This window comes from Leptodactylus fuscus, chromosome 5 (genome assembly GCF_031893055.1).
Source record: "Leptodactylus fuscus isolate aLepFus1 chromosome 5, aLepFus1.hap2, whole genome shotgun sequence".
Lineage (NCBI taxonomy): Eukaryota > Metazoa > Chordata > Amphibia > Anura > Leptodactylidae > Leptodactylus > Leptodactylus fuscus.
In genome coordinates, this window is record NC_134269.1 from 212,805,677 (window position 1) to 212,815,798 (window position 10,122).

A 10,122-nucleotide genomic window follows, 5' to 3' on the forward strand; every position below is an offset into this window, starting at 1 on the left:
GGATTTGAGGTCTGTCCCAAGGATACTGCTGTCTATATTAGGCCGTTAGAATTTCATCTCCCTTGTCATGGCAGACTCTGATGCTGAGGAGTGTATCATTCCTCCTCCCTTCCCCTGAACAGCTCCTCCCAGTAATACATTGTGTATGTTAGGCCTCTTGGAAGCTGCTGCCCTCAGTAGCTCTCATATCGGCACAGCTTTACCTAGACTGATGTCTCCTTTTACAGCTCATAAGGGATCACCTCGGCATCAGTGTCTGTCAGCACAGGAAATTCCTTATGGTCTGTTGAAAGAATGTGATGGTACATGTGAGCTAGTGATGATGCATGTGATCCAAGAATGTGCTGATACATGTGAGCTAGTGAGGGCCACAAACCTTACATCAATCATGTATTACTGGGAGGGAAGTGCTCATGGCTGACTATTCAGGGGAGGTAGTGTGATGTCATACACTTCTCAGCATCAGTGTCTGTTATTACATAAGTGTTCTGTTCCCTGTAATGTCTGTGTCTTTAGGATGTTGCTGCTGTCTCCATTAGCCCTCATATCCCAGCACAGCTTTACTCATTTCTACAGCTCATTGGGATGACAGACACTGATGCTGAGGAGTCCTTCCTGGTGCTCTCACTCTACACTCTGGTACAGTCTGGGTTCTGTCTGCCCTAATCATTCGGATTCTTTCCCGTTCTCCTGGCACATTCGGGCAGGGTGCTGACAGATCAATGTAAGATTCAGCAGAATAGTCAGCTGTGTGCAGCAGTTGTACAGACTCTACAGCGGAAAAATAGTAGAAAGAGGATGAGTTGGTTAGTTTTGCAATTTGGGAAAAAATAATAAATAAAAATTCTTAAAGGGGTGTTATTGCTGGGCCCACCAGCCACAAAGCTATGGTGGGCACACTGGGTATGGATTGTGCGCCCGCTATGTTGTCAGTGCTCCAATGCATGTCTATGGGCTGTGACGTTAATAGTCAGCTGAATGGTGTATCTAAGCCAAGTTCTGCACTTAACTGCATACAAAATATCCAAAGTCAGCTGCACTGTGTATCTAAGCCAAGCCCTGCCCTCACCTGCAGGTACAAAGTATCCAAAGGCAGCTGCACTGTGTATCTAAGCCAAGCCCTGCCCTCACCTGCAGGTACAAAGTATCCAAAGCCACTGATTGTATAATACAGACTGATGAAGCCTTTCCATGTATTTTACATTATCAGCAGCGCCACCTGGTGTTAGAACAGACAAAGCCCAGCTACTTATATTGAATCCTTTCCTATTGCAGCAGCGCCACCTGCTGTCCGGACACCGTAATGGTGTCTGTGCTATGCCCCGCCCCTCCAGTTTGTGCTGCATTTTGGGAGATGTAGTTCTTGCAGAATGAGGAAGTGACTGAGGACGGGTGAGAATGAGAGGCTGGAGCCTTGAGATTGCAAAGTCATGAGCAGCGCTGCAAGTAGAGGAGGAGGGAAGTGGCAAGGAGAGAGTTAAATGCTCAGGTGACCCCGGGGGATCTGTGGTTGTAATCGGGCACTGCAGCTGTGATAGGGTGCACTGGTTGTATTGGGGCACTGCAGCTGTGATAGGGTGCACTGGTTGTAATGGGGCACTGCAGCTGTGATAGGGTGCACTGGTTGTAATGGGGCACTGCAGCTGTGATAGGGTGCACTGGTTGTAATGGGGCACTGCAGCTGTGATAGGGTGCACTGGTTGTAATGGGGCACTGCAGCTGTGATAGGGTGCACTGGTTATGATGGTGCACTGCAGCTGTGATAGGGTGCACTGGTTGTAAGGGGGCACTGCAGCTGTGATAGGGTGCACTGGTTGTAATGGGGCACTACAGCTGTGATAGGGTGCACTGGTTATGATGGTGCAATGCAGCTGTGATAGGGTGCACTGGTTATGATGGGGGCACTGGTTATGATGGTGCACTGCAGCTGTGATAGGGTGCACTGGTTATGATGGTGCACTGCAGTTGTGATAGGGTGCACTTGTTATATTTTTAACATTTTTTTCTGTTCTTCCAGGGGAATGGACGACACTGAATCCAAAGTGAAAAAGCGGGTCCTCCCGTCCTGGATGACCGATGACACCTCCTGCCCCAAGAAGCCGTGTACAGCCGAGACGACAACGAGGAGGAAGAAGAAGACTCAAGTGTGAGACGTCACTGGGCACTGTCTGGGGGGAGGGGCTTCTTAAAGGGGCCCTCCAGTCCTAGGGTGGGATCGGGGAGTTTGGACTGGCTCAATGGGAGTGGAAAGTGACATTAGAGAAGAATTGGAAGGCGATTTTTTTCCCTTGAATTTTCTATTTTATTTAATTTTTAAAATATTTTTGTATGTTTTTCTGCTTCCATTTGTGTAGTTCGGGCAGGAAGAGGACGGTGTATTGTATGAATGAGAGGGAGCTGCTGGAGTACGCACTGGAGATCCTCAGCCAGGTAACCTGGGTAATCCCTGGTCATCAGGGGTTAAGGAACTACAACTCCCAGCATGCACCGACAGCCATCATTCCTCAACTGCTGGAGACTGCTGGTGTCCGTAGTATCAATGTTATAGATGAGCTCCGACCCCGACCCCAGCCCCTCATGGCCGACACCGTCTCTGTAGTGTTCGCTTCTCATACAGTAGAGTCCGAGGATCCTCCAGCTAGAGCTCGACCGCTGCAATATTTTTGTAGCTACTGCCCCCAATTTTGTAGGTTTGGTGCCCTCAGATATATGTACTGTGCCCCCTGTTCCCTCTTGTATTTCGCCTGTTGTTCCCCTTGTATCGCGCTGATGCAATAACAGATTTACAGTAGGACTGAAACCTATATACAGTGGCATAACTAGGAATGGCGGGGCCCTGTGGCGAACTTTTGACATGGCCTTTCCCCCCGACTGACGCCGAATGTCTCAACCAACTGACCACTACCCCCCCCCCCCCCAGGCAACATAAAATCCCCCATAGTGGCCCCTGCACAAAGTATTATCCCCCATAGTGGCCCCTGCACACAGTATTATCCCCCATAGTGGCCCCTGCACACAGTATTATACCTCATATTGGCCCCTGCACACAGTATTATATACCCCATATTGGCCCCTGCACACAGTATTATCCCCCATAGTGGCCCCTGCACACAGTATTATCCCCCATAGTGGCCCCTGCACACAGTATTATCCCCCATAGTGGCCCCTGCACACAGTATTATCCCCCATAGTGGCCCCTGCACACAGTATTATACCCCATAGTGGCCCCTGCACACAGTATTATACCTCATATTGGCCCCTGCACACAGTATTATATACCCCATATTGGCCCCTGCACACAGTATTATCCCCCATAGTGGCCCCTGCACACAGTATTATGCCCCATATTGGCCCCTGCACACAGTATTATCCCCCATAGTGGCCCCTGCACACAGTATTATCCCCCATAGTGGCCCCTGCACACAGTATTATGCCCCATATTGGCCCCTGCACACAGTATTATCCCCCATAGTGGCCCCTGCACACAGTATTATCCCCCATAGTGGCCCCTGCACACAGTATTATACCTCATATTGGCCCCTGCACACAGTATTATATACCCCATATTGGCCCCTGCACACAGTATTATCCCCCATAGTGGCCCCTGCACACAGTATTATGCCCCATAGTGGCCCCTGCACACAGTATTATGCCCCATATTGGCCCCTGCACACAGTATTATCCCCCATAGTGGCCCCTGCACACAGTATTATACCCCATAGTGGCCCCTGCACACAGTATTATGCCCCATATTGGCCCCTGCACACAGTATTATCCCCCATAGTGGCCCCTGCACACAGTATTATCCCCCATAGTGGCCCCTGCACACAGTATTATACCCCATAGTGGCCCCTGCACACAGTATTATACCCCATAGTGGCTCCTGCACACAGTATTATGTCCCATAGTGGCCCCTGCACACAGTATTATACCCCATATTGGCCCCTGCATACAGTATTATCCCCCATAGTGGCCCCTGCACACAGTATTATACCCCATATTGGCCCCTGCACACAGTATTATCCCCCATAGTGGCCCCTGCACACAGTATTATGCCCCATAGTGGCCCCTGCACACAGTATTATACCCCATAGTGGCTCCTGCACACAGTATTATACCCCATAGTGGACCCTGCACACAGTATTATCCCCCATAGTGGCCCCTGCACACAGTATTATACCCCATAGTGGCTCCTGCACACAGTATTATGCCCCATAGTAGCCCCTGCACACAGTATTATGTCCCTTAGTGGCCCCTGCACACAGTATTATGTCCCTTAGTGGCCCCTGCACACAGTATTATGTCCCTTAGTGGCCCCTGCACACAGTATTATGCCCCATAATGGCCCCTGCACGCAGTATTATGCCCCATAATGGCCCCTGCACGCAGTATAATGTCCCATAACGGCCCCTGCACACAGTACTATGCCCCATAGTGGCCCCTGCACACAGTATTATGCCCCATAGTGGCCCCTGCACAGAATCGGTAAGTAAATAGGGCCCGTTACCGGCTGTAGTAACTCCAGCTGGTACGGCCTATTAAAAAAAAAACAAAAAAAAAGCAGCGGTGGCAGTTGTCGCGGGGCCCCCTAATGTCCCGGGCCCTGTGGCAGCCGCTACCCCGTTAGTTACGCCACTGCCTATATAGTTATTGCAGAAAGTAGGACAGGGGAAGTATAACTTATAACAAGGCCTTGCAGGGTCAGTGTAAAGTTAGGTGCTGGTCCTGACATGGTCGTAATGTAATGGCGGAATGTAATGGGGTCATCTGCAGCGTTGGCCCTTTATATAAGGTGTCCTCTATTCTAGGGTAAAGCTCAGGGAGACATCAAGGAAGAAAGTCAGGCTGAACTACAAGAAGATAAGGAGGAGCCCTCCCCCGATAGAGACGACGAGAAGAAACCCCCCATATCCCCTGGACCCGAAAAACCTGGACCTCTCCCGGCATCGCCTGGCGACCCAAAGGACGACTCTGACGACGATCCCTTAAAATACGTCAGGGAGATTTTCTTCAGTTGATGATCTGTGACTCTGTTTTTATCTGTGTTCATGTAAATAAAGTTTTATATTTTTATACTGAACAGTTCCAGAATTTTCTAATCATCTTGACGATCTCTGCTGGCTGTCAGTGAATGGAAACAGGACGGTCACGTTTTGGTAATTTTGGATAATCCCTTTAATTCCTGACCTCTCGGGGGTGCTTGAGCGGCAGCTTTGGCAGTAGCTGGAGCACAGACCGGTGACCCTCAGCCTTGTCCTGGGGGGCTTATGGCCACTGTTTTTTATAAGGCCTCATGTACACGACCGAGTATGAAACCGAGGCTCTAACATGGGTTCCGGTGCTGTCTTTATTGCCTCCCTATTGGCCACCATAAGGGGAGGATGTGGAGACAAATAGCAGAGAGCAGGGGTGTAACTAGGAAAGATCGGGCCCCATAGCAAACTTTTCACTGGCCCCCTTCCCAGGCTACCAAAAAAATTACACAAAATCATTCATCTACACCTCCACTTTTTGCTGGCCCCCACATATTCTAATGCCCCCATTATTGACTCCACGCACAGTATATTATACCCATGGTATAAGACTTTCTTTCGCTTGCAGTATAATGACCCCTTTCCTGCCCTCCCCATGGTATACTGCCCCATTCCCTGGCCCCACATGCTATATCATCCCCCTTACTGCACCCCACATGATATAACCTCCCATTTACTGGCCCCAAAATGATATAACACCTCTTTTATTGGCCGCCATACAGTATCTTGCCTCCTTTATTGGCTCCCATATAGTATACTGTGCCTTTACTGCCCCCCACACAGAATCTTGCCCCTTTATTGTCCCCCATACAGTGTGTGCTATTTACTGGCCCTTTTTTAGTAAGTACCCCCTTTACTAGCCCCACAGGGAGATGGTAGGCCATTAACTAGTGTATTATTCCAGGGTGTCTCAACCCTGAACAACACCAGGCCGCGTAATAAAAAAGAAAAAAAAAGCCTCGGAGGCTGGGCCCTTTAATGTCACGGACCCCGTAGCAGACTTTGTGGTGGTAGTTCTGCCACTGGCAGAGATATAAAGAGGGCAGCTACAGCTTCTAGTGAGTGATTGATCTCACAGAGCTGAAGTATGATGTACATTATTATTCAGTGCAGTCATGGTCCATTGTCTCTCTGCCATGTGTCCCCACGATCTTGTCCTCCACCCTCTCCGCTCCATAGACTTCTATGACTTGACTATAGGTCTGAACAGTGTATTCAGAAACAGTGGTCAGTGCATGGGAAGGGAAATAACAGTCAAGACGCCGCCATACATAGTTGATGGTTGACCAGCCCCATTGATGTTCATCTAATGTGTATGGTTACCTTTACAGTGATGTATTGGATATCTGGAGATAAAGGAGATGTTTTGGAGCTGAAGAAGGAAGATGAGTTACGATTTCTAGAACAGTTCCTCTACTCAATCTCTCCGAACCTTTATATTGATCCTGAGTTATGGATATAACTTTTCTGTTTCTCTGTTGGTCGTCTTTCGTACAGCCCCGCCCTGTGAGTAGAAGTGAAAGTCCTCCCTCCTGTTTGTGAGCGTCAGAGACTTGTGGTTTCGTTTCTCTCTTCCTTCTTCTGTCAGCCATGGCGTCCTCTGCCCTGAGAGCCGAGCTGGACTGCTCCATCTGTCTGACCGTTTATACAGATCCTGTAACCTTGAGATGTGGACACAACTTCTGCCGGGACTGTATTGATCGTGTTCTGAATACACAGGACGAGTCTGGAGTTTATTCCTGTCCTGAATGTAGAGTAGAATATCCGGAGCGGCCTGTACTGCAGAGGAACATAACTCTACGTAATGTAGTAGAACATATCCTGTCTACTGAGCGCCATCAGGAGGAGATTACCGGGATCTGCTGCACTTACTGTATTCACTCTCCTGTACCTGCTGTGAAGACCTGTCTGACGTGTGAAGCTTCTCTGTGTGATGGTCACCTAAAAGCTCATATCAAGGCAGGAGAACACATCCTAACTGAGCCCACCATGTCCCTGGAGAAGAGGAAATGTTCTGTCCATAAGAAGGTCCTGGAATATTACTGTACTGAGGACGCTACTTGTATCTGTGTGTCCTGTAGTTTGGCCGGAGAACATCGAGGACATCGGGTGGAGATGCTGGATGAGGTCTCTGAGAAGAAGAAGAAGACACTGAGAAATGTTCTCCAGAAACTGACCACAAAGAGAGAGGAGACTGAGGAAAGAGTCCAGAGTCTGGAGGAGCGCAGGAGAAAAGCTCAAGAGAAAGCATCTGGAGAAGCCGAGAGAGTCACTGCCCTGTTTATAGACATCAGGAGACGACTGGACGACCTGGAGAAGAAGGTCCTGAGTGAGATCTCCAGGCAGGAGAAGGAAAAGTCACTGTCACTGTCTGATGTGATCCAGAAGCTGGAAATAAAGAAGGCCGAGCTGTCCATGAAGATGCGGCACATTGAGGAGCTGTGTAACATGACTGATCCACTGACTGTCTTACAGGAACCAGACACAGGTGACTTGTGTGATCCTGAGGAGGGGGGAGGTGATGAGGACACAGGAGGACATGATAGACAGCGCCAAGATGTAGATATAGGTTACATCTCAGACACAATACACACAGGGCTACTACACATTGTGGATACAATAAAGTCAAGTCTTAATTTAAAAGGAAAGAAGGATGACACCACCTCTGTTATAGAAGGTCCCACGATTATCACACCTAGGTCGATGGTATTTTCATTTGAAGCATCTCTGGAGCCCATGGATATGAATCCTTTTAAGACTAATATTTGGGGATCTCCTGTGCCTACAAATGTGAAGATAGCTGCTGCTGCCCCAGATAGGAATCCTTCTAAGACACCTAATATTTGGGCATTTCCCGAGCCTACAAACATGAAGATAGCTGATGCTTCCCCAGTTAAGAATCCTTCTAAGTTTAAGATGCCTAATAGTTTTGGACCTCCCAAGCCTACAAACATGAAGATAGCTGATGCTACCCCAGTTAGGAATCCTTCTATGTTTAAGAAACCTAATGTTTGAGGATCTCCCAAGCCTACAAATGTGGTGAAGGATGATGGTACCCCAGTTAGGAATAGTTATAAGGTTGTCATTAATCGTGAAAATGGATGATGTAGCCCCTAGTTTTACTAGTTTTATGTCCCCTGCAGGGAAGCACCGGTGGTAACTCTTCTAGTCACGTCACTGGAGACCCAAAATAGAGATAAAAAAACATCTGGAGAGGGCATTGGTAGAAGGAAAAGTCCACACAATCTAAGTGTCTAAAAATGAATGGGGACTCCCAAATATTTGGGGACTCCCAAAGGTGTCTCAGTATGTGATCTGTACTTACTTCAGCATTGGGCACTGCCTGAACTCTATAGGGATGGGCCGTAGGGTCGATGTATTCCATTCGTATATCTATACAGTGGTATATGTTGTAGGTGTATAGCCAAGGTCCCAACATATACCTCCATTGTATATATAAACTCAGCCTTACCATGACTACATAAATGTTGTTTCTCTGTGTGTTTAGACTGATGCCCCTGACCACACCACTATAGGGGCAAACATAAGTGGGCTAGAGTCCACTGATTCCGGTACAATTGGATTTTATTCTCTAGCCCACACTATTCCTGAGCAATTCTTTCTGTTAGTTTCAGTACAGTTATGAGATATGTTGCCTGTAAGGTAAATGTGTCTCCTGTGAGGTAAATGTGTCTCTTGTGAGGTATATGGGTCTTCTGTGAGGTAAATGTGTCTTCTGTGAGGTAAATGTGTCTCCTGTGAGGTAAAAGTGCCTGTGAGGTAAATGCGTCTCCTATGAGGCAAATGTGTCTCTTATGAAGTAAATGTGTCTATGAGGTGAATGGGTCTTCTGTGAGGTAAATGTGCCTTCTATGAGGTAAATGTGTCTCCTGTGAGGTAAATGTGTCTCCTATGAGGTAACTTTGTCTCCTATGAGGTAAATGTGTCTCCTATGAGGTAAATGTGTCTCTTAGGGCTCGTTCACATCTGCGCCGGCACTCCGTACTTAGGTTTCCGTTTCCTGCCTAAAACACAGGCAGGATACGGAAACCTGCAGGAGTCTCTCTCACCCATTCATTTGAATGGGTGAGAGAGATGTCCGGCGGTGAGCGTTTTGCGCTCTCCGCCGCGAAACCGGGTTTTTTAATCCGGACACAGAGTCGGACATGCAGTACTCTGTGTCCGGATAAAAAAATCCGGTTTCGCGGCGGAGAGCCTAAAACACTCACCGCCGCTCACGGCCGGACCCGGTCTATGGTTTCCGTCTTCTGGCATGCAGAAGACGGAAACCATAGAACGGAGACCCCAAACGCAGGTGTGAACCCAGCGTTATGAGGTAAATTTGTCTCCTGTGAGGTAGATGTGTCTTCTATGAGGTAAATGTGTCTCCTGTGAGGTAAATGTGTCTCCTGTGAGGTAAATATGTCTCCTATGAGGTAAATTTGTCTCCTGTGAGGTAAATATGTTTAGGAGGTAAAAAAAAAATCACCAGACTTGCTCATGTAGAAGGCCCCAGCTAGTATATTGTCCTTTTACAGTACAACATGGATCCATATTACTCAATGTGCCGCCATATGGTAGCTGTGTGAGGAACCATCCATGGCCTTGGATCAGGGGTATTATCTATGAGATTATGTAAATGGAATGACTTGTGGATGATGGGATTTATATTACAGTTTATATGTCAACATAAAATTATTATTACAATTATATTTTCTGTGATTTAATCTGCATGTTTGCTACTAAAATAAAATGGCTTCTTAAAGGGAATGTCTCATGTATTTACTAATCACATTTCAGTCTATAGAAGAGACAGGACGGGGCAGACTTCCTCTATAGTGTGAACCATACTTACCAACTTATTCAGGGTAACATACAGGAAGCAAAGAGCGGCATGTTATGAAGGTATTTTGCATAGCCACACCCCCTGCTTTGAGCTACACCCATTTCAAGGGGTACCTCACACACCCCTTTTGTGGCAAATGTGTCAGCCATGCCCACATCAATTGCCCATGTCACGGTTACAGGAGCATTTTGTTGGGTCCAGGTGATTCAGGTGCCCGGGGACGTCAACCCTTTTTTTGCAGGA

The 10,122-nt window shown here is 47.8% G+C and overlaps 2 protein-coding genes across 4 annotated transcripts; both read left to right on the plus strand.

Moving 5' to 3' along the window:
- The first annotated feature begins 1,356 nt into the window (after positions 1-1,356).
- On the plus strand, positions 1,357-5,080 carry CYREN (cell cycle regulator of NHEJ). 3 transcript variants are annotated; one of them, XM_075276481.1, is made up of 4 exons: positions 1,357-1,446; positions 2,018-2,146; positions 2,355-2,430; positions 4,809-5,080. In XM_075276481.1, the coding sequence occupies exons 2-4, from the start codon at positions 2,022-2,024 to the stop codon at positions 5,016-5,018; spliced, it is 411 nt and encodes a 136-aa protein (XP_075132582.1). In that variant the 5' UTR covers positions 1,357-1,446; positions 2,018-2,021; the 3' UTR covers positions 5,019-5,080. The 3 variants fall into 3 exon arrangements, with proteins under 3 accessions (XP_075132582.1, XP_075132583.1, XP_075132581.1); XM_075276482.1 differs by having other exon boundaries at positions 1,381-1,392; XM_075276480.1 differs by having other exon boundaries at positions 1,417-1,489.
- A 1,534-nt stretch (positions 5,081-6,614) lies between these two features.
- Positions 6,615-9,784, plus strand: LOC142204132 (E3 ubiquitin/ISG15 ligase TRIM25-like). Its single transcript, XM_075275398.1, has one exon. The coding sequence runs from the start codon at positions 6,624-6,626 to the stop codon at positions 8,046-8,048; it is 1,425 nt and encodes a 474-aa protein (XP_075131499.1). The 5' UTR covers positions 6,615-6,623; the 3' UTR covers positions 8,049-9,784.
- Positions 9,785-10,122: the final 338 nt, after the last annotated feature.

Excerpts from the sequence above, each read along its gene's own strand:
- CYREN (XM_075276480.1), top strand. Across the intron at positions 2,147-2,354 it reads AGGAAGAAGAAGACTCAAGT|TTCGGGCAGGAAGAGGACGG; the intron begins GTGAGACGTCAC and ends CCATTTGTGTAG. Across the intron at positions 2,431-4,808 it reads CACTGGAGATCCTCAGCCAG|GGTAAAGCTCAGGGAGACAT; the intron begins GTAACCTGGGTA and ends CCTCTATTCTAG.
- LOC142204132 (XM_075275398.1), top strand. The coding sequence starts at position 6,624 with ATGGCGTCCTCTGCCCTGAGAGCCGAGCTGGACTGCTCCATCTGTCTG.